This window comes from Carcharhinus amblyrhynchos, chromosome 5 (assembly GCF_965287045.1).
Source record: "Carcharhinus amblyrhynchos chromosome 5, sCarAmb.v2.hapA, whole genome shotgun sequence".
NCBI classification, from domain to species: Eukaryota; Metazoa; Chordata; class Chondrichthyes; order Carcharhiniformes; family Carcharhinidae; genus Carcharhinus; species Carcharhinus amblyrhynchos.
The window spans coordinates 82,371,280-82,396,365 of record NC_137328.1 but is presented as its reverse complement, the minus strand read 5'-3'; the positions used below and the strand labels follow the sequence as shown (position 1 = coordinate 82,396,365).

General features: G+C 41.0%; 1 protein-coding gene across 1 annotated transcript in view; it reads right to left on the bottom strand.

Annotated features, from left to right (window-relative positions):
- The window catches only part of erap1b (endoplasmic reticulum aminopeptidase 1b), a 62,486-nt gene extending 39,805 nt beyond the window's left edge, over window positions 1–22,681 (bottom strand). Inside the window, exons 1-7 of the mRNA XM_080189087.1 lie at window positions 22,009–22,681; window positions 16,120–16,825; window positions 9,332–9,470; window positions 6,951–7,085; window positions 5,076–5,196; window positions 2,991–3,145; window positions 1,952–2,065 (exon numbers count right to left, since the gene is read on the bottom strand). Coding sequence (XP_080045213.1) covers window positions 1,952–2,065; window positions 2,991–3,145; window positions 5,076–5,196; window positions 6,951–7,085; window positions 9,332–9,470; window positions 16,120–16,646 — 1,191 coding nt within the window. The 5' untranslated portion in view covers window positions 16,647–16,825; window positions 22,009–22,681. The remainder of the gene's footprint in view (window positions 1–1,951; window positions 2,066–2,990; window positions 3,146–5,075; window positions 5,197–6,950; window positions 7,086–9,331; window positions 9,471–16,119; window positions 16,826–22,008) is intronic.
- Between the last annotated feature and the right edge of the window lie 2,405 nt (window positions 22,682–25,086).

Here is a 25,086-nt window from a genome sequence, read left to right as displayed (position 1 = left end):
GCACCACATCAATGGGCCCTGCTGGCTCTACCTTAGAGTACAGCTGAGGTCTGAGCAGCCGTACATAATGATGTGTTTGTTCATTGACCTCAACAAGTCTAAGGTCATTCGACTTACATAAGAACATAAGAAATAGGAGCAGGAGTAGGCCATCTGGCCCTTCGAGCCTGCCCCGCCATTCAATAAGATCATGGCTGATCTGTCGTGGCTCAGTTCCACTTTCCCGCCCTCTCCCCATAACCCTTAATCCCCTCTCTTATCAAAAACCCATCAACCCGCTTCTTAAAAATATTTAGCGAGGCAGCCTCCACCACTTCAACGGGCAGAGAATTCCAGAGATTCACCACCCTTTGAGTGAAGAAGTTCCTCCTCAACTCCGTTCTAAACCGCCCCCCCTTTATCTTGAGGCTGTGCCCCCTAGTCCTACTGTCTTTTTTGAGCGGGAAGAGTCTCTCCACCTCTATCCTATCCATCCCATTCATCATCTTATACATCTCAATGAGATCTCCCCTCATTCTTCTAAACTCTAACAAGTACAAGCCTAGACTTCTTGTGGCAATACTGCAAGATCATTAGATCCAGACTGTAGACTTGATCTTTCTGGTAAAATGCTCCTATTCCATTATGGGAGTGATCCTCAAGGACTTTCAGGGTCCATGTAGAACCAGGGACTCTTGCACTGCTTATGCCTTCCCAGCATTCTAGAATCCTCTATCTATTCTAGATCAATTTGCAACAATGTTTTTGTGCAGTTTCCCTTTAAGGCACAGCCTACCTTTAAGAGAAACAAAGTGGCAATATCACATGGTTGGTAAACAAAGCTGCCAGGCCCTACCTCCAACCCTGCTGCATGCAGAAGCCACAGGCAATTTGGGGGGGCAGACAACAGCATGGGAGCAAGTCCAACACTCCAATCACACAGACAAGGTGGTTACACAGAAATTGAATGGTGCACACCCAGATCTGCATTGGCACCAGCAGACTGCGAAAGGTGAACCCCTGCCCAAATGTCAGGCCAGTTGTTAGACAAGTACCTTCCAGAAAGAAGATAGATAACATTTTTCCTTTGTATCTACAGAGAATGAATGAAGAGAATGGTTCCTTGCCTACAGCAAGGTTTTCCATTGCTATACTGCTCCAGCTATCAAAGAGCACAAGTACCATGCAATTTGACACATACAGAATATAAACACTTCTTTCTCAGGACCTGATATACCTGGACTATACTAGCTGAGATTAACAAACTAAATATATCACCAAGAACCTCTCATGTCTTTGGTAAACCCGTAGAAAAACTGTCTCCTACTCATTCTGCAGAAACTTATTCTGTCCAACCAAACCTTTTAGCAGCTAAATCAAAGGTGAAAGAAGTGAGGAGTCTACAAAGTTTCTACTTGTTTTATGAAACATCACACTGATTAAACATGAACGATCATTTCTTGTTTTTATAGAACGTCATTTTCACGATTACATTGCACTATAAAAGACTCCAGCCTTTGGCTAAAAATACAAGAGAGCAGGAAGCTAACTTATTCCTAAGCTTCGAACTTGTAAAACCTATGGGTTAAGTTGCCGAAAGGTAAAGGGCAGATTAAGAAATTTCAAAGTGCTGTTGCTAAGCCAAAATGAGCAGCCATTAGTCGTATCCAAAAATCAGGATCTTGTTAAGTGTAAATGGGAGACAACAGCATCTTGAGTGATAACTCTCCTGTATTCAAATCAATATACTGTATAGGACTTGTTTATTATCTGACTGAATTTCTGCAGATGGAATTAATGGTTCAGCCGGTCTATCCTACCAAAGGTAAATGTGAGATGTTTATTACAAATTATTAAATTCAATTTCTATGAATGGACAGAATTTGTCACTGTGGGACAATGGCCCTTATAAACTTAGACTTATAATCTTGGACTTGTTTATATTCCTCACAAAAGATTTGATGATACTTACGACTTGTAGCTCCGGGTGCGTGATATTAACGGAGACAATTTCCATAAACTTGGCAAATCCTTCATTCAGCCAAAGATCATTCCACCATTCCATGGTTACCAAGTTGCCAAACCACTGAGAAAAATACATTTGCAAATGTGATCAGAAACTTGCTGCCAATATAGACAATATTTCTACATGGTCAATCAGAAAGTGTACACACCATCTTTAAAATTACCCAGATTAGTAGATATTATTTCAATATATTTTGTAAAGAAAAGCAGTATGGTGATACAACACATTGGGACATTTAGAATAGGCATAATGTAGAGCCCAAAGATTGAATTCAACTCCTTAGAGCTCCAAATCTGCCATGTTTTGTCAAAGATGTTATTAAGAGTCTCCTGAGAATGATTAATTGAAAAATCAGAGCCAAAATCATTCCTGAGCCACCCTTGAGCAGCCCTTTGGCTTCGTAAAAGCTGCAATGGCAGAGGCTGAAGGAGAGGTTCAACATCTTTCCTCTTTATCACAGGTGACAAGAAGACAGAGAGGATAAATAGACTCAAAATTGCCGAACAAAATTTACTGTCACGTAACTAAGACAATTCCATTTGGGAGTTTCATCTCCCCCTCCAACATTTCACTAACCAACCCTGGTCCTAGGTGCCTTCCTCAAACACTGCAGACCCGAGAATGACACCAAAGAAACTCCAGCCTCAGGGATACTTCTGCACAAGATGCAATGAAGCTCCTTAAAGATCCCAAGACAGCAGGTACTGTGGCTCCACAGTACCAGTGATTGAGCAGGAGCAAATTAAGGGGAGGCCTCCATTAGACTCAGTCCTACAGATTGGAACATTACTATAGCTACCTCAGGTGACTGTTAGGAAGGTGACTGGCAGGGAAATGGGACAAGAGGCCTCGCAATTCAGTGCTCATTGGTGGGGAAGATGGAAGCAAAGTAGACCTAGAACTGGGAGGCTGCAACATGCATCTCTAGTCATTTTCCTGTCAGTCGCATTTCCAATTGAAGTTGCAAATTTTTATTATTCATTACCTGGTGAGCCAGCTCATGCGCTATGATCATTGTAATCAAAAGTTTATCAGAGGCTGAAGAGATTTTCGGGTCGTAAAGCAGGGCTGATTCTCTGTACGTGGTTAGACCCCAATTCTCCATCGCCCCAGACTGAAAATCAGGGATTGCAGCCAAATCTGAAGGCAAATCAGCAATATTAAGGAAAGCAAACAGCACAAGCAGATGTAAGCTGTGCTTGAACAAAAAAGTATAATCAACTTGAGGTTATTTGATTAATTTTGAAAATGCCTGCTTGTAGCACCTCCTGACAGCATTTATGGCAAAGGAATGAAATTAATGTCTCTGGACATTATTAATGTATTTGTATTTCTTTTGACAATGACCCAGATTTCATGATGGTAAAACTGTCAGCATTAGCAATCATTACTCCTCTAAAACTGACAGCAACTTCTGGAGTCTTGTGACCCCCATCTCGTGAGTGATTAAAAGAATTGAGAAAAATACAAATTAAATAAACTTAATTTCATTAAGAACTGTTACGAGTAGTGATGGAGGATAGTCTAGAATTCTTAGTATGAGGCCCTTTGTTTTAGTTTTACTATAATAAGTAGACTAGGTTAAGGTAGTTATAAAATGCCATATATATATTCATACATATAATAAGAATTCACATTGTGCCTGTAACAAAATATGCAAAGATATTATAAATTGTATAACCACAAATTAACCAAGTATTATCAGCTTAAACTTTATTTTCAATATATATGTATTGCATGCCTTGGCCAACTTTGTTCTGAATGCAGCACAATTGGAAACACAGTGGTAGACAGACCAAATTCTTTTAATACAATGGAGCACCGAAAGGCAGCTTCTCTTATCTGTTCTTGGATACACAAGAACAAATTTAATCATAGGCCTGCTATTTAAGGGAGTAAATTCGTTCATCGCAACGAGGCTGGAGCAGTATCTCAAGCTGATAAATGAGGTTCTGGTTCCAGCAAGAGTGACTCCTTTCACCAATAAAAATTTGCAGGTGTTAGCTGTGGCCTTGGCTACTGGAATTGACGTGGGTTAGGTTTCCTAGGGGGAGGAATTTATATGGGCAAGGAGCTAATAATTTGCTTTTCCTGTTGACAAATGGAATGTCATCGGCTAAGATAATAATTTCTTATATTGTGATTGGACCCGATTGACTGCTTTGGATATTGAAATGTAATATATTGATTTTGCAACATTAGGCCAGAGAGGACAGTCAACCCTTATTGACTATGTCTCCCTCCTGATGCATACATTAGTAAATAAATTCCTTTTCATTCTTTAACTATATATTGTCTTTCACAGTCTATGTATTGGTTGAGTGGGGTCAATAATATACAGGGTACCCAGGGGACACCTCAGAAAATCCCTCTTACAAGTAGCAAGTAGCCCAACAACCCAATCCTCTTCCATTACATCATAACCCCAGCTATCTCCTTCTATTTGGATGTTTTAATTATTTTTCTTTCTTTAGATGCACACACAATTGCTTTTTGAACTAAATTATATTGTTGCCAATGCTGTACACGGTCATGTAGTATAATCCACCAAACTATGTCTCAAAATCTGTGAACAGCCTCACAAAAAGTAATGAAGGAAAATTATTTACTTACAAATAGATTTAAATATCAAGTATTTGGGCAATAGGAGTGTTTTTCTGTGCATCTGAGTTTTTTTCTGGATCCCAACTGTTAATAGCAGCAATCTAATTTTAATTACTCTGCAATCACCAGATGATTCTCAACAAAGTTCAAGGAAATATATTTAAACCTGTAAAATTAGCATTCTAAAAATCACACAAGGATTTTACAGGCATTTCATTTTCATCGTTTTGTTTTTAACGCATTGGTTAAGGTCTTTGCACTAAGTTCCTGCCTGTGCCTGTTAAAACACAATAATTAGCCCACTGAAGCAAGCAGTTTAACAACTGTGTTATAGCTTAGAAAATAATTTTCTGTAACACATAAGCCGATGCCTTAAAATATCACACAGGGAACTGAATTATGAATAAAAGATAACAGAAAAATAAAATTCAATATGTTAAGTAGTCAAACGGCTACTGTGTTTTACCTTGTTTGGGCAGTGGGTATGGAATATTAAAATAGTCTACATAAAAATCCAGGAGTTTCACAGCAGCTTCAAGTGCAAATAAAGTCTGATCAATCTTGTCTGGGACAGAATACACAGAGATCTACCAGAGAGAAAAATAACTTAATTCAGTGTTTCCTGACACATGGATGGAAGGTTAATATTGTATCAGTGTTGTACAACACAAGCAATCACTTGCATTTATGAAGTTTTTCCACGTAGCAAAATAACCCAAGGTGAGCAGACAGATGAGTGGAGCGGTGGGGGGGTGGGGATCTGGGAGTAGGTCTGCTTTTCAATCTTTTGGGGGAGCCCAGTTCGCATTTGGATATTTCCTGATGACCGTAAAAGAATAAATTTCTTAATGATTTCAATAGAGTAAAAGACAGAAATAGCCATGGTAGACAGTGGTTAGTACTGTTGCTTCACAGCGCAAGGGACCTGGGTTTGATTCAGGCTTGGGTCACTGTGTGTGCAGTTTGCACATTCTCCCCATGTCTTTGTGGGTTTCTCCCAGGTGCTCTGGTTTCCTCCCACACTCTGAAAGATGTGCTGGTTAAGTGCATTGACCCGAACCGGTGCCAAATGTGGCAACTAGGGAAATTCCACAATGACTTCATTGCAGTGTTAATGTAAGCCTTACTTAATAAATAAACTTTAAACTTTTATTCTTCTGCAGGTCATCAGGAAATGTCCCAATGTGAAGCAGGCACCCCCAAAAGATGTACCCTCCTTGCTTCAGTTGGCGAGAGAGCAGACACCTACTCTTCTGTCTGCCCACACCAACAGCATAACGTTTGGGTCCATTGGATTGCTAACAAGCTCAATGGCTAATTAAAGAATTTTTCAAAATATTGGGTGGTTGGCTGCCAATTGCTGCACCTGCCCACCTCCTGCATCATGCAAAAATCAGCATATTGGTCTTAGGTTCACAACCTAACATCATCATGCTGGATTTGACACAAGCGTGGGATGACAGTAGTGAAATTGGAAATGTAAAATCCCAGCCACTGCAGTGGAACTACGAAACGAGCTGGCAAATCAATAGGTCCTATCTCAATCACACTTCCCAGTCTCAGAATAGCACTCCCAGTTAAACATACTTGCCTGGCTATTTCATACTCATAGCTGGAAAAGGATGTATATGATGTTATCAAAGGGACATTACTGTGCTTGTAATAAATCCTTTTATCAAAGATATCAACCACACAGTATGGGAGAAATAGAGAAAATAAAAATAAAATTTAAAATTAAACCTAGGATCTCTCTCATGTGCAAATACTAAAACTGTGCATGGTTGTACAGTGGTTGGCCTTGCCCCACAGTGCCAGGGAGCCAGGTTCAAGTCCAGCCTGGGGTGATTATGTGGAGTTTGCACATGTCCGCATGGGTTTCCTCTGGGTGCATCGATTTTCCATCCAAAGATGTATAGGTTAGGTGGATTAGCCATGCTAAATCGCCCCTTAGTGACCCTAGATGTGTAGGTTAGAGGGATAAGTCCGTGGGATTTGGGGGATAAGGCTCTGTCAGAGAGTTGGTGCAGATTTGATGGGCCAAATGGCCTTCTTTTGCACTGCAGGGATTCCATGATTGTCTGATTTTGATTTATTGAAGAGAACTTCAATTGATTTGCAATAGATTTTCTCAATTTTATGGGAATGTAATAATGATATATAACATGTTTAGATTATAAACTATGACATCACTTAAATGTAGAAGACAACCGAAATGACACATGATTACTGTTGATTGACACAGTTAGAGCAACTGTCAAATGCTATACCTGTACATGAATGATATACAACACCAATACAAGGCATATTGTTGCACTGCTTTTAAGAGAAACAGTTAACTCACCTTAACTCCATGCTTGGTTTCTTTACTGACCCATTTAAAGTCTGCCACAATGAAGGCCACGAGGTATGTGCTCATCTTAACACTCACATCAAACTGGTCTTCAATAAGTCCATTGGCTAGTTTAACAGAGCTTATCTAAAAAAAAGATGATTTTCCTTAGGAATACTAATAAATAAAGAAATTAAATGGTCCCATAACTTTCTCTCTTTATATTCTTGGACTTGCAGACTGCTGCAATAAATTTCAGGACAAGGAAGTAAGGCAGCAGGGGTCAGGGCCTTGAGATTGTTTTATATACTTTACGATTACACAACATTGTTCTGAAATAATTAGCACATATTCACTGTTATTTACAGCCAAGATCCAGGAAGGACTTTGGACTTGGAAATTTGTTTTTGCTAAAATGTATGTTTTGCTAACAAAACGCAGTAATAATAAATGGCTGAGTTTTAACCAAGGAAACATCAGTGAAGCTTAAAAGCAGGAAAGAATTCATGTCAAAGTCTGGAGGAGAGATTATTTGCTTTCAAAGTTACTGTTTTGTATCTGAAAGCTTCTCATCCTAGTTCTTCTTTCCCTCATGTCACTGTCCTTGGATAGTCATTTTGGTGAGCATGCAGTCCAACAGCTCCATTTTTACAGCTATCTTTGGGGTCCAATGTAAACGTCATTAGGCTGATGCAAACGCTAGAACTACTGTTTACAAATCCCTAGCACTTGATTTTTAAAAAGAACTTCCCATTTTTAAGATGGGTTTTAGCTGTTGAGTCTATATAGAGTTCATGCAGCAGTGTCATAAGCCAAATTTCTTCAGTTCCATTGTTACTTTGGTATCAGTGAGGAATTCACTATTTCCACAGACTATGGGACCAATGGATACTCTGGATGTTGTGTATATGTGAGTATGGAAAGTTATTTGGTGATAGATGTAAACCATCTGGATATTTATATTCTTTTCAGTACATGTGTGCTGTGAGAGAAATAGTTATATTGTTGCTGTCAATAACAGCTTGTACCCTTGTAACGCTACCTCTTTCATGAAACTGTGCCTCTCCAGCTCCTGTTACAATCAGAACTGAAATACAGCGTCCTTGAATTAGGTATTGCAGTGGTAAAATGCAAACTGATTGAGTTATAGTCTTTTCTTCTACAACTGCTGAAAACACTTGTAAAAAACAACAAAAAGTGGATGACTGGAACCATTCCTTTCACTACTGGCAATGCAGTTTTTCTGTTGCTCCTTGGCTGCAGGTCTAGTCACAAGAGATGGCACAATTTGACAATGGCACCACTAGTTCTTATTGCAGCTGAGATAGCCGCCTCACTTGTGACATTTCTACTGTCTTTGGTAATAACAATTTCCCTTCCTATGTTCATACACTTCCTTCTGCTAGTTCCCTAATATGTTGAGTAAAGTGAGCCTCATTGAAGCATCTACACATGAGTGTATATTTGCTGTTAAGTAATTTATTATATTGTTTCCTGCATTGGTATATGCTAAATGGTGTCCTTGTGCATCAGTCACTCAAAGTAAGCGCTCAGGAACAGCAGGCAGTAAAGAAGGCAAATGGTATGTTGGCCTTTTATAGCGAGAGGATTTGAGTATAGGAATGGGGATGTTTTGCTGCAATTGTACAGGGCGTTGGTGAAGCCACACCTGAAGTACTGTACACACTTTTGGTGACCTTATCTGAGAAAGGATGTTCTTGCTATGAGGGAGTGCATCTGTGAAGCTTTACCAAGCTGATTCCTGGGGTGGCAGGAGCACATATGAGGAGAGACTCAGTCGGTTAGGATTATATAGGAGTTTAGAAGAGTGAGAGAGGATATCATTGAAACTTATAAAATTCTAACAGGATTAAACACAATAGATTCAGAAAGAGTGTCTGTGGTGATGGGGAAGTCCAGAACAAGTGGTCATAGTTTGACAATAAGGAGAAAACCTTTTAGGATTGAGTGAGAACAAATTTCTTCACCTAGAGAGTGGTGAATGCGTGGAATTCACTGTTACAGAAAATAGTTGAGGCCAGAGCATTGTGTGATTTCAAGAAATTAAATATAGCTCTAGGGGTTAAAGGCATCAAGAAATATGGGGGGAAAGGGGGGATCAGAACATAGAATTCGATGATCAGTCATGATTAAGATGAACAGCGGAACAGACTCAAAGGACCAAATTGCCTACTCCTGATTTTAATTTCTATGTTTCTAACCCTTTGATCATTCCCTACATATATTTCACCATTAAACACTTTAGTTAATAATTTATCTCACAGCGATGTGTTCAAACTTAAATAGATACACTTTTAATGGAGACAGTTCTACAACATTTATACCTAGAAAGTAAACAAGTGGTGTGAATAAGAAAGCTCAATTTTACATACAATAGGCATGTTGGATACTGCAATATGTCGGGATTCTCTGCGTATTTTGATTGAAAACTTGGCTTTGAAGGCAGGTTCGTCAAAGCATGGAAATGCCATACGTGCTGCAGTAGGCTCAAACTGAGTGGATGCCAACACACTATTTAAAAAATAAGACCACAAAAGCAGTTAATCTTCTTTCAGGCATATCTACATAACATAGATAAAATGGTATATAGTTTACTCAGAACAAAATAAATAATTACACGTAGCATGTATAGGGTACTGCGGTTAGAATCATAGAGCTTTACAACATGGAAACACGCCCTTCAGCCCAACTTGTCGATGCTGCTCCTTTTTTATCCCCTAAGCTAGTTCCAATTGCCCATGTTTGGCCCATATCCCTCAATGCCCATCTTACGCATGTAACTGTCTAAATGCTTTTTAAAAGACAAAATTGATCCCGTCTCTACTACTACCTCTGGCAGCTTGCTCCAGACACTCAGACATCTGAGGAAGGATGTTCTTGCTATGAGGGAGTGCATCGGTGAAGCTTTACCAAGCTGATTCCTGGGGTGGTAGGAGTGCATATGAGGAGAGACTAAGTCGGTTAGGATTATATAGGAGTTTAGAAGAGTGAGAGGGAATATCATTGAAACTTATAAAATTCTAACAGGATTAAAAAGGATAGATTCAGAAAGAGTGTCCCTGGTGATGGGGAAGTCCAGAACAAGTGGTCATAGTCACCACTCTGGTCACTATGTGAAACAAATTACCCCTCTGGACACTTTTGTGTCTCTCCCCTCTCATCTTAAACCTATGCCCTCTAGTTTTAGACTCCCCTACCTTTGGGACAAGATATTGACTATCTAGCTGATCTTTGCCACTCATTATTTTATCGACCTCTATAAGATCACGCTGAGCATTCAGAGGAAAAAGTCCCAGTCTATCCAGCCTCTCCTGATAACTCAATTAACTCCCCGTAGCATCCTAGTAAATCTTTTCTGCACTCTTTCTAATTTAATAATATCCTTTCTATAATAGGGTGACCAGAACTGTACACAGTATTCCAAGTGTGGCCTTACCAATGTCTTGTACAACTTCAACAAGATGTCCCAACTCCTCTATTCAATGTTCTGATCAATGAAACCAAGCATTCTGTCCACCTGTGACTCCACTTTCAAGGAGCTATGACCCTGTACCCCTAGATCTCTTTGTTCTATAACTCTCCCCAATGCACTACCATTAACTGAGTAAGTTCTACCCTGGTTCGATCGACCAAAATGCATCACCTCGCATTTATTTAAATTAAACTCCATCTGCCATTTGTCAGCCCACTGGCCCAATTGATCAAAATCCCTTTGCAATCTTGGATAACCTTCTTCACTGTCCACTATGCCACCAATCTTGGTATCATCTGCAAACTTACTAATCATGCCTACTAAATTTTCATCCAAATCGTTAATATTAATGACAAATAACGTAGACCCAGCACCGATACCTGAGGCACAGCACTGGTCACAAGCCTCCAGTTTGAGGAACAACCCTCTACAACTACTCTTGGCTTCTGTCATCAAGCCAATTTTGTATCCATTTGGCTACCTCACCTAGATCCCATGAGATTTAATCTTATGCAAAAACCTATCGCGTGGTACCTTGTCAAAGGCTTTGCTAAGTCCATGTGGACAACATCAGCTGCGCTGCCCTCATCTACCTTCTTGGTTACCCCTTCAAAAAAACTCAATCAAATTTGTGAGACATGATTGTCCACTCACAAAGCCAAGCTGACTGTCCCTAATTAGGCCTTGCATCTCTAAATGCCTGTAGATCCTGTTTCTCGAAATGCCATCTAACAACTTACCCAGTACAGATATGAGGCTCACCAGCCTGTAGTTCCCAGGCTTTTCCTGCCCCCCTCAAACAAAGGCACAACATTTGCCATCCTCCAATCTTCAGGCAGCTCACCTGTGACTATTGATGATTCAAATATCTGCGCTAGGGGACCCGCAATTTCCTCCCTAGCCTCCCACAGCATCCTAGGATACACTTCATCAGGTCCCGGGGATTTATCTACATGGATTTCAGCAAAGCCTTTGACAAAGTTCCACATGGGAGACTTATTAAGAAGGCACATGGGATACAGGGTGGATAAAGTGGATTTATAATTGGCTTAATGGTAGGAGACAGAGGGTGATGACAGACAGCTGCTTTAGTGGCTGGAGGCCACTGAGCAGTGGCGTATCACAGGGATCCCTGCTGGGTCCCCTATTGTTCATCATTTATATAAATGACATAGATGACTATGCGGGAGCTGGATCAGTAAGTTTGCCAAAAACACAAAAGATTGGCCAGATGGTTAACAGTGAGGTTGAGTATCTTGGGTTACAGGAAGATATAGACGAGATGGTCAAGTGGGTAGATAAGTGACATTACCATTAACTGAGTAACTCCTACCCTGGTTCGATCGACCAAAATGCATCACTTCACATTTATCTAAATTAAACTCCATCTGCCATTTGTTAGCCCACTGGCCCAATTGATCAAAATCCCTTTGCAATCTTGTGAACTGATACACTTTGAAAGGGGGTCATTTAAAAAGGAGGTATATTGTGAAAGATCTGACACTGGGAAGTTCAGAAGAACAAAGGAACATTGGCATATTTGTCCATAGATCTCTGAAAGTGGAAAGACAGGTTATTAGGGTGGTGAAAAAAGCATATGACAAACTCGCCTTTATCAATCGGGGTATAGATTACAAAAGCAGAGAGATAATGATGGAGTTGTATAGAACTTTGGTGAGACTACAGCTGGAGTACTGTATGCAATTCTAGTCACTATGTTATAGAAAGGAAGTGATCATACTGGAAGGGGTGCAGAGGAGATTCACCAGGATGTTGCCTGGGATGGAACATTTAAGTTATAAAGAGAGGTTGGATAGGCTTGGGTTGTTTTCTCTGGAGCAGAGAAGATTGAAGGGTGACCTGATTGAGGTGTTCAAGATTATGAGTGGCATGGGCAGGCTGGATAGGAAGCAGTTGTTCCCCTGAAGGGTCAGTTATAAGGGGACATAAATTAAAAGTGAGGGGTGAGAGGTTTGGGGGGATTTGAGGAAAAACTTTTTTACCCAGGGGATTGTGATGGTCTGGAATGCATTGCCTGGGAGGGTGGTGGAGGCAGGATGCCACACATCCTTTAAAAAGTACCTGGATGAGTACTTGGCAAACCATAACATTCAAGGCTTTGGGACAAGTGCTGGCAAGTGGGATTAGGTGGGCAGGTCAGGGCCTTTCATGCGTCACTGCAGACTAGACGTGCCAAAGGGCCTCTTCTGCATTGTAGTGTTCTGTGATTCAAGTGTCACACCCACCAGAACAGTGATAACCCATGGTCCGACTGCTATCAACAATCATTGGTTGACTGCATTATAACAGATGGCTAGAAATTAAAATTGGAGATGTTAGCAACAAATATTTAATATATGTTTTTTTAAACATGTCAAGGTAACATACCTCCCAAATCTATCTTAATTTAGCAATTAAACAATTTAAAATGAACTAGCTAACATCTGTGTCAAAATGCCACATGATATATCCTGTGAACGTCAAGCACTGGTTCACTAACATTACTCACATTTTAGTGAAAACATGCAAAATGTCACTGAACTCTTTTCTCCTAGCTTCAAAACTCAAATCATTGTTTGCAACATTCACCAGTACAGCCTCTGAGATTCAAGTTAAATGGGCTTTTCTCTGACATCAAGTAGCAATAATGTGCAGGAAGGAAAAACATGGTTCAAGACTTTGGAAAGCAAAGTTGAAGATAGTGGTTGAGAGACTGAATCTGGGTGTTTAGATAAGGGGGCAGGGGAGTTGGGGGTTGTAGGGAGGGGGAGTGGGTGAACTGTAGATCTAAAGAAGGTAGGAGTGATGCCAGAAACATGAGTGGAGCTAAAGATTGGAATTTCTATGATCAGTTGGAACAGGAGGGCCTCAAAATGTGTCAGTGGCAGGTTTCAATAGTGAGATTGTATTAGGCACTGAAAAGGAAACAGGAAAGAAACTGTAGAGAATGAGATTGGTCAAGAAGAGAGTTGGAAGTATTACAGACCAATAATAATAATGGAAATCTTGGCAACAACGGAAGTTGATAACCAGAGTGCACATTTTCAATTCCCTTCATTTTAAGTACTTCAGGATAATTATGGATAGTTTTATTTCACTCAGATACAAAAACAGAAAATGCTGAAAAATCAAAGCAGGTCTGATAGCGTCTATGGAGAGAGAATAGAGCCAACATAATGAGTCTGGGTGACCCTTTGTTACAGCTATGAGCAAAGAAAATCAGAAAAGATTTATACTATGAGAGTGGGAGGAGGCTATAATAGGACAAAGGGAATGTAAATGAGGATAAAGAAGGCTGAGAGAAGTGTTGAAGTGTCCATTAGGTGATCAGAATGTGTGAATGACAGAACTGAGGTATAGATGCTTAAGACAGTTGGTCTGAAGGAGGGGACAGGAAGCAAGAAGAGGGAATGGAGAGGTGGAAAAATGGAAGTGAGAAAGAAGGAAGATAAAAATGGATGAATGAGATGAAAAGAAGAAGTAGAATTAAATAAAATAATTGGGTGAAGATGAAAGGGAGAGTTCATACTCGTTAGAGTTTAGAAGAATGAGGGGAGATCTCATTGAGACGTATAAGATGATGAATGGGATGGATAGGATAGAGGTGGAGAGACTCTTCCCGCTCAGAAAGGACAGTAGGACTAGGGGGTACAGCCTCAAGATAAAAGGGGAGCGGTTTAGAACGGAGTTGAGGAGGAACTTCTTCACTCAAAGGGTGGTGAATCTCTGGAATTCTCTGCCCGTTGAAGTGGTGGAGGCTGCCTCGCTAAATATTTTTAAGACGCGGGTTGATGGGTTTTTGATAAGAGAGGGGATTAAGGGTTATGGGGAGAAAGCGGGAAAGTGGAACTGAACAGCGACAGATCAGCCATGATCTTATTGAATGGCGGGGCAGGCTCGAAGGGCTAGATGGCCTACTCCTGCTCCTATTTCTTATGTTCTTATGTTCTTATTCTGAACTTGTTGAATTCAATGTTCAGTCTGGAAGGCTGTAAAATGCCCAAATTGGAAGACAAAGTACTGTTCCTCCAGTTTGCTAGAACCCATTGCAAAAGGCCAAGGATGGACATGTGGACAGGAAAGCAAGTTGATGTGTTGAAATGGCAAGCGACAGGAAGGTCTGGATCCTGCTTGTGGACAGACCAAAGGTGTTCAGCAAAGCTATCAACCAGTCAACGTTCGATCTCTCTGATGTAGAGTAGACCACACTGGGAGCAGCGAATGCAATAGACCAGTGAGGGAGGTGCATGTGAAGTGTTGCTTCATCTGAAAGGGGTGTTTAGGACCTGGGATGGTGAACAGAAAGGAGGTAAAAGGGTAGGTGTTGCACTTTCTATAATCGTATGGGAAGGTGCCGTGAGAAGGGTGAGGTGTTGGGTATGATGGAGGAGTGGACCAAGATGTCCCAGAGAAAGCAGTCCCTGCAGAATACTGACAGGGGGAGTGAGGGAAAGATGTGTTAGTAGTGGCACCATGCTGGAGTCAGCAGAAATGGTGGAGGATGATCCTTTGAATGCAGAGGCCGGTGGGGTGAAATGTGTGGACAAGGGGGACCCTATCCTGGTTCTGGGAGGAGAGGGGCAGTGGCATGGGAGATAGGAGTCCTTTCAACCACAGTGGGTGAAAAACCACGACTGAAGAAGGAGGAAGATATACTGGCAGTGCTATTTTGGAAAGTGGCATCATCAGAACAGATGCAGCAGAGGTGCATCTCTCTCCACAGATGCTGTCAAACCTGCTGAAATTTTCCAGCATTTTCTGTTTCAGATTCCAGCATCCGCAGTATTTTGCTTTTATTTCACTCAGGGTCTCTACAGCTGGTATCACGCATGATACATATTGGGAAAAGGAATGTTAAGTAGTGGGATAGGTTGCTTAAGAGAACCTTATCCTAATTTTTTCTTAAGAAATGAAAGGGTGAATAAGAACTGGAGACAAATTAACAACGTCAACAATGTGAATAATATCCCACTGGCGTTTATATCCCGCTAGCGTTCTTATTTCAAAGTTACTTTTTAAGAGCCGCATAAACATGCTAAAATGTCATCAATGTTTTCAATGTTTCGATGGCTATTTCACTGAAGACAATCTGCTGAACCCCAAGGAAACTCACCCACAAAATCTGAAACTACCTTCAGGTCTGAATGGCAACATTTCGATGGTTTAGACAAAGTTAAACTAAAAGGGAAATATATTCAGGGGGTACCTAAATCATTTAATTGTGCATTTACTTAAATTTGAAAGGTATTGCTTTCTTTGCCAATATAATTTGAATGTGAGGTTCTGTGCATCAATTGCAGGAACCACCTTGGACTGTCGGGACAAGCACTCATGAAGAGGTTAAACACCAAGGTGGACTGTTGAGCCAAACAGCCTGTTTCCACGTTTCACTTTCAACATAATTATGTCAAACAACCAAAATCAATTTTATCATATTATCAAATAAACAATATGCTCAAATGAGAAATAAAAATAGAGATTGCTGGAAACACAAAGCAAATTGGTCAGCCCCTGAAACAGTAAACAATTTAGTTTCTAAGATTTGGATCTTTTATTCAACTGGTCTCAAAATGTCTCAACCTGAAATGTTAACCATTTATCATTTTTTCAGATGCTGAATGACAAGGTGTATATTTCCAGCATTTTCTACATTACTTCAAGCTTTCTATGGACTATGATGTAATTTACCTTAATTCACCATCTTGTGTTTTATAAGTGCTCTTGTAAAATCCATGGAAGCTCTCTGACAGATTGGCAATGTAGTCAATATTAATCAAGTACGTGTTTCCAGAATGCAAGGGTACACCAGCCTGAAGTGCAATTTGCTCAAACGGTGGGTATTCCAAAAGATGCAAGTCGTTTTCTGATCCAATTGTTCCATCCTCTTTCAATGGTACAATGTTTGCCTTAATGATTTCCAGGTTTTTGCTGTGCAGAATGATGGAGTTTGTGTTCAATTTAACGAAAACTTCAATTCTCACCGATGCAGAAAATGTCAGCGTGGTCAAATTTGGGTGTATAAGCAGGTCATAATGCACTGGAACAACGTTTTCAGGCAATCTTATCTTGTTCCAGGGAAACGTCCGACCATCTGATGTAAGTGGGAAATCTGGTGCCTCTTCATTCTTTTGGTCATTTTTTAAGGTGCCTGCTATTGAAAGGGTGATGAAAGTTGTAAGAAATCCGATTAATTTTAAAAAGCCAGTGGTTGCCATCTGGAAGTTAGTTGCTGTAGTGCTGTCACCTTTAGTGGTTTTTAACGAACGTTGCAGTTTTTCTGTTTTGTTTGGAATAATTTCAGTTCCAAGTCAAATTGTTCCTCCTTTGATATCTTTTCAGTCACTGACTTGCTTTATATAAATGAAACATGAAGCATATTGAAAACAATGATGTCCTGTATGAAGATAAACAAGCATAAGTACATAAATTAGCATACTCTATTTAATATTTAACCACATTGAACATTTTATGAACATTGTTGATGACATTCCAATATGAATATAGGAGCAGGAATAAATTAATCAGCCCTTCAAGCATGTTTGACTATTTAGGTATGTTATAGTTGACGTGAATCTCAATTCTATTTAATTATCACTATATCATATTTGAGGAAAAATATTTAATTTGGTCTGATGCTGCATTTGCTTCAGAAGTTAAGACAATGTACACTACTGTGTCTTTTACATAGTCATATTAATTCAAAGTTGATGTTGCTCAAAAATTCAAGTTATCCTGTTGATTAAATTAAGGAATTTTAATAAAATCATATGGCCATGAAATAGGTAATTCCTACAAATGTGATTAACCTGCACTATTGCTTCCGATGCAGGCTGTTGCCTGCTAATTTAAATGTTTTTAATCATACAGCCCAGTGCTCAACATGCTGTTGAATGACTGCACATCCGAACAGAGAGTGCAAAATCCTGAGAAACTTGTTTGAGTTCAAATTAGCCTGAATTATTTAAAGTCAGTCTGTACCTCTTCAAGGAGAAGTGTGTTGTGACTGAAACAGGTACTGGGAGTTATTGTAAAGTAATTTTCATTGAAAAAGACAAGAAATGGTGCAACATTATACAGAGCAGGCTCCAAGATTTTCCGATGCTGCACTGGAGGAGAGATATGATCCATCCACAGTGGAGCAGGAGGGACTTCAAATAAATTCTGTGAAGACAGTGGGATCAGATAACTATGGCAATCGATGCCTGGAATGTAGCCCTAATGACCTAGAATTTCGATGACCTCACATGAGTTGTGAGTGAATTTATCTTCAAATGCCATACCCCAACAATTACTCCACTGAACACACATTCAATACACTACACGTGCATCACTCATCTGCCAACAGCCTCTGTCAATTAAAACTCATAGTTTTGCCTCATCCTCCCTGATCCAGCATAGCTGCAAGCCTCATTTACATCAACATCTCATGGCTTGCACACTGCCAGGTATTCTACAACAACCACATCATCAAACCACATTCTGCCATAGTCATGAACACACTCTCATCTTGCAGAACAATGTGATGCATAGCCACAAGCAGCAGCACTGAACCAGTGAGGGACATATGGTTTAATGACCTCACTGCCGAGGAGAAAATGGCACCATCATTGAAGTGGCCAAGACAGTATGCTCATACTTCACCCTCCTTGTCATGTCCTGCATCTTCCTCATTCAATCACACCCAATTTTCAATCCCCAGATGGTGAAAGAATTCACCTCTTACAGTCAGGTAGAGAAAGAAGAACAAAAAGACTGTGGTTATCAAAATATTCTCACTCACATGTACATTCACAGCCATCAGTTCAGATATTAACACTGAACATAAAGGTTAGCTCGGACGCAGGTCTGCATGTTGTCACTGGGCACAAGTGGGCTACAGCTGGGGCTAGGGTAACACAGGTTCCAGTCTGTCACAGAGTGAGGTCACACACAAGTTGTAGGATGTCCCGATGAGCATTTTAATGGGATTACAGCATCATACTGATGGATATATCCGATGAAATGCTCGGAATATTGGTTTGTGCAGGATGCTTAACGGCCACACAAGATTCTTCAGCATGTGCCGAGAGACTTTAGCAACTTTAACCAACTCTGGTACCAGCAAACAATTGACAATTTCAGTGGAACTCAATAAACAATTAATCTGAAAGTAGTTGATGATCACTTTAAATGGCACAGATGGGTATCCCTCCTGTCAGTGAGTGCATGCTCAGCTGTGCATGTTTGAGAGACTACTTCAGCTGGACCTTCGAGCCCCAAAATGGCAGAACTGATGTTAAATCATGTTATACGCCATGGTTGAACAGCTGGCAACATATGCAATTTTAAAAAGGCAAAAATGCACTCAGCATTGAGAAAAATAGAGGCAACGGGGCTAAATTTCATGGCCCACATGTTTTGGTAAGACTGTTATTAAATTCATGATTTCAATTTAAATTGACAGCTAATTTAAATTAATAAAATTACAAGGTAGATTTAATAAATTTTGGGTAGTATTCATTATAATATGAAACTCTGAGTTTAAGTCTAAATTTCAGCTCTGGTGAGCATATGTGCCACATAGTATAATAATGATGAAGCATACAAACCAAGAAAATGCTAGGTTTTAATTTTCATTTATGCTCAGGTAATTATCTCAGCCAGGTTAGCAGTGTAGGCACTATCACTGTCAGCCAGGTTAGCAGTGTAGGCACTATCACAGCCAGGTTAGCAGTGTAGGCACTATCACTGTCAGCCAGGTTAGCAGTGTAGGCACTATCACTGTCAGCCAGGATTGCAGTGAAGGCACTATCACTGTCAGCCAGGATAGCCATGGAGGCACTATCACCAACTTCAGCATCCCTAACAGGAGAGAAAGAAAATATCATCAAACTTGCCACTCTTCATTGTCAACGCCTAATGAAAGTGCACATGTATGGACATCAGCTTAGCAAAGTCAGGCTTTCCATGTCTCCAGAATGCCGTCTGACAAATCCTGTTGGGTTTAACAATGGCCCACTGTGAGAGAGGAGGGGTCCCTCTTTGTCAAGTGACGTGGTATCAGGAAGGGGGCAGCCACTGAATTCACCCTCCCCGCCCTCATTTCCAATGCCCTTGCCCTTCCCTCTGTCATGAACCCTTCCCTAAAATTCCCATCCTTCCCTTACTCATCTGTGTCCAACGATCCAACTCTCATACACGGTAATGTCCTCAGAGCATTACCAGCAGCTGCCACCTCTCCCAATGGCACTGTCAGCCTCTGATTGATCAGCAGCTCTCAGCAGATTGGATTTCTGCTGCTTAGGCCTAAATCCCAGGAAAGGCCCAATACTGATCACTTAAGTGACACACATGTATTTAATTTGGTTGGGCCTCCCCCACAGAGGTGATATGGGGTTCCTACTAGTTCTCCACGCAGTGGACCAGACTCCTGTTGCCTACATTAAATCCAGCCATATGCGACTCGGTGATGTAATGGACTGAGTAGGTGTAACTTCAGAAACTCCAATACAATCTACTAGTGGACAGACCACAAAGTAAAGTTCACAAATCAACAGGGAGGAGAGATTAAAAAAATGAAGAAAGGAAGAGGAGAGTTAACATTGTGATAAATGGAGAATGTTACTTTGGTTTGGAACTGTACTGTTTGACTGATTTTATTGGAAAATCCCTGGGTAAGTTAATGCAGGTTGACTGCTATGTTCTTACTGGCTTGCAAGGTATTCAGCTCTGATACACTAATCACAATTCGTTCATGAAACTTGGCCTTGCTGAAGGGTGTGTGATTGCAATGCTGGGAACAACATGATAAATAAAAGTATACATTTTTAAAAATAATAAAATTTCACGCAGAATGACAATGATCTACCAAGGGAACCATTTTAATGTGGCCAGGTTGAGCAAACTACAGATTGACTGAATGCTACAAACATGTCGCTTGGCCCCGTTTGCCATATTCTGATTCAGTTTACAGAACAGCTTACTACATCATTAGGGATGTCTTCGTATTTCACATACTATTAATTACTTTACCGTTCAATGTAGGTGAATGCATGTAAAGTGCCATTGTAAAATTTAATATCAGCTCTCCTGTAACAACCTTGCACTTCCTCAGCATGACATTTGGACAGAAAGGGAGCACAACTCTCTGGGATAATGCAATGTATTATATAAAGCTGATACAGCCATTTCTTTTTTTAAAAAAAGACAGTTTCATGTGCAAGTACACAAATCAGGAAGTTAGGTAATGCATGACTTACAGGCCAGACAGAAACCACGTGTCAACAAATCAGAAAACATCCAAACTCCACATATGCTCCATGCACAAAGATATGTTCAGTATGTGCTAAAGGTAAAAGCCTACTTCAAAACATTTGCATTTATCTAGCTTTAATTTCATTAAACATCCCAAGTTGCTTCACAGGAGATGAATCCAACGTGAAGAAAATTGGCACTTGGACAAATGAGACATTAGACAAGTGTTCAAAGTGACAGATTTTCAGCAGTACTGCATCTTAAAGAAGCAGTGAAAGGGAGAGAGCCATAGGGAAGGAAGTCCAGAGCTCAGCATCTAGACAGAAAGAGGTAGGACTACTAATTGTGAGGAAAATGGGGTCGTGGATGGCACAGTGGCAAGCACTACTGCCTCACAGCGCCAGGGACCTGGGTTCAATTCCCGGCTTGGGTCAGTGTGTGGAGTTTGCACATTCTCCCCGTGTCTGCATGGGTGTCCTCCCACAGTCTGAAAGATGTGCTGGTTAGTTGCATTAGCCATACTAAATTCTCCCTTAGTGTACCCAGACAGGCATAGGAGTGTGGCAACTAGGGGATTTTCAAAGTAACTTGATACAATGTTAATGTAAGTCAACTTGTGACACTCATAATAAACTTTAAAAAGAAGCCAGAATGGGAGGAAAACAGATTGGGGTGTGGTGGCAGGGCTGGAGGAAGAACTGTGGAGATAGAGATAAATCAGGACATGAAGTGACAAGGGATAAAATTTTCAATGAATCAACATGTGGGGGTGATGGTGAATGGTGTAAGTTACCCATTGATTTTAAAACAACAGAATCCTCAAAAACACAGCTGGAGTTTCCTTTGTAAAGAAAATATACAGCTTCTTAAAGTATCTCATTGATTCAACTCAGTATCAAATAGGTAGTTTTAAACTCTTTAATTTAACCATGTCAAAGTGGTTTAATCTGCTTTGTGTCTGAAGCAGCCATGTTTCCCACAGTACTTCCGCATCTTATTTCAAACCATCCAGCGACAGCAAAGTAAATGGTGAAGTGCGGCAGCCAGTTTGACGGTGTACAGGACCAGTATTTAATCAACCGCACACGGAGGAGGAGCGGTCACGGTTACGGGGTGACTATCCGGCGGGGCAATGTTGCCGGTGTTTCCCAGTTCAATCCAGCGGCATCCGCGGCTCCGGAGAAGCTGCAGCGCCGGAGTGAGTGTGGCTGCAGACAGCGGGCCGCACACTCACTGCGCTCCCCCGGCCCTGGCTGCTTACTGCTGGCCACAAATCCAACATGTACTTTCTTTTACCCTGCTGCCCTCAATCTAATTGTACATATATTTTTTTAAAAACTTTACCTTTAGAATTAAAGCAGCACACCCGATCAGATGCAAGACTTTGTCATTGTGAACAGCCTCCCGGAGATTCTGAACACCCATCAGAAGTGAAAGTGAAAATGCAAGCATCATTACCAACCCTTTGGACTGCGCGACAATTAGTGTGCAGCACCTTGTGATTTGTATCACCTTTTAAAAATAGGGATCTGCTAATTTAGAAAACATTTTGAAACCTGGCTAGTGGTTTCAATGATAAACTTATCAGGATCTCGATTTTCTTCCGTGGGAATAGACACACATCTGCTGATGTAAAGTTACACCCAAGAGTCCTTCAGATCTCAGTAGAATATGTTTTTATTTATTCTTGGGACATGGGGGTCACTGGCTGATCATCATTGATTACCCATCCCTAGTTGTCTGAGGGCAGTTGAGAGTCAACCACATTGCTGTGACTCTGGAGTCAAATGTAGGTCAGACCAGGTAAGGATAGCAGATTCCCTTCCCTTGGGGAAGGAAATTAAAGATCAAATGGATTTTTCCAACAATTGGTCAGCAGTAGATTCTTAATTCCAGAATTTTATTAAATTCAAATTTTCTCATTTGCTGTGATGGGATTTGAACTTAGGTCCCCAGAACGTTTGCTGAGTTTCTGGATTAGTTGTCTAGTGATAATATCACTAGGCCATTCCCCCCCAACCTCATTAGAATATGCTCAACTTCAAAACATAAAAGTCCCAAGAGGGGTATGTTACCATTGTGATCCTATCACTGGACCAGTCATTCTGAGAGAACTGGGCTCATGTGCCAGAGATACAGATATGCCAAATTCTCACAGAAGGCACAATTTTTCAATACAATTAAGTTTCTCATGACCTTGCAAGAGGATTCTGAAGTCTTGGGATTTTTCAAGAACGCAGCTAAGATTAAAATGCATCACCTTTAAAATTTTTGCTGTGGCTGGTGCCTGAGTAACACTTGGCACATCAGAGTGCTGAAAGATCAGAGGTGAGACTGCCGGCAGAGACAACAGGATGGCAAGAGAAAGAGCCCAAAATTGTAAGAAGGACAGACGGTCAAGAAAAAGAAAGACCTCAGAAATTCCAGTGCAATCCAATAGTGGACATTATATGGCATTTCACAACCATCGGATGTCTCTAAGCACTTTGGAAAAGTGTGGAAAAATTCACTAAAATGGTCTCTAAGACTGTGTATGTTCTAACTTATTTCATCATCTGTGTGTAAAGCAATATCTTCTCCAAATGATTCATCATCTTGACATACATGAGCCTCCTTAATATATTGATCAGCAGTCAAATCAATCAACGTTTAAATGTTATTGCAAATTAGATTTTGTGCCACTATTACCAAGGCATCATCCTGCTTGCTGTAGCATCCTTTATATATAGAAAACCTTCCACTGCTGCTGAATGATTTATTCTTTATTTAATAAACCAACCTCACTCACCCCCATATTTGGTCTTACAGGCAAACAACAAATACCCTCTCAAAGCACTTTTGTCTCAAACATAAACTGGACTGGATTGACAATTAGTTTATAAAACTCATTAGTGCTTTACTTAACCTCTAACAGGTCAGTTATTTTTTCACAAACTTTATTACTCTTCTGAAAATACATTACAAAAGTAATTTTTAAAGAATCTTATCCCCTGTCTTGCTCCCCACCATTTCCCACACCTTGTCATCAGATTTGAATTTCCAATTAATGTCAAGTTTATGATGAGGGTCCTGCCCCACTATGAACCCAGGCTCATAAGAACATAAGAAATAGGAGCAGGAGTAGGCCATCTAGCCCTTCGAGCCTGCCCCGCCATTCAATAAGATCATGGCTGATTTGTGGCTCAGTTCCACTTTCCCGCCCTCTCCCCATAACCCTTAATCCCCTCTCTTATCAAGAACCCATCAACCCGCTTCTTAAAAATATTTAGCGAGGCAGCCTCCACCACTTCAACGGACAGAGAATTCCAGAGATTCACCACCCTTTGAGTGAAGAAGTTCCTCCTCAACTCCGTTCTAAACCACCTCCCCTTTATCTTGAGGCTGTGCCCCCTAGTCCTACTGTCTTTTTTGAGCGGGAAGAGTCTCTCCACCTCTATCCTATCCATCCCATTCATCATCTTATACGTCTCAATGAGATCTCCCCTCATTCTTCTAAACTCTAACGAGTACAAGCCTAGTTTATTCAGCCTCTCCTCATAGCTCAATCCCCTCAACTCCGGTATCAGCCTAGTAAACCTCCTCTGCACTCCCTCCAGGGCCAAAATATCCTTGCGCAGGTGCGGCGCCCAAAACTGCACACAGTACTCCAGCTGCGGCCTCACCAATGCCCTATACAGCTGCAGCAAGACCTCCCTACTTTTATATTCAATCCCCCTCGCTATGAAGGCCAGCATCCCATTCGCCTTCCTGACCACCTGCTGCACCTGCAAGCTGGGTTTTTGCAACTCATGCACAAGGACCCCGAGGTCCCTCTGCACCGTCGCCTGCTGCAGTTTTTCGCCACGTAAGTAATAGTCCTTCCTACCATTCTTCCTACCAAAGTGGACCACCTCACACTTGCCAACATTAAATTCCATTTGCCAGTTCCTGGCCCATTCGCCCAGCCTATCTAGATCCTTCTGCAGACTCTCCACACCCTCCGCACAATTTGCCTTTCCCCCAATCTTGGTGTCATCAGCAAATTTCGACACCCTACACTCGGTTCCCTCCTCCAGATCATCTATATAAATGGTAAATAGCTGAGGCCCCAGCACCGACCCCTGGGGCACCCCACTAGTCACCAACCGCCAATCCGAATAGCACCCATTGACCCCCACTCTCTGCCTCCTATTTGACAACCAATCCTCTATCCACGCTAACACCCTACCCCCAACTCCATGTCCCCTGACCTTCTGCAATAACCTCTAAATGTGGATTTAGGCCGCACTAAAGCTCCGGTTCCAAAAATCATGGACAAACACTCATGCACAAATAATCTCTCCAACTCTTGCACTTCTAAATCTGTGCTGTCTGAGCAGATTTGAGTGAAATTTGCACCTTTTTAAAAAACATATTCCTTTGTAGTATGTGAGTTTCATTGGC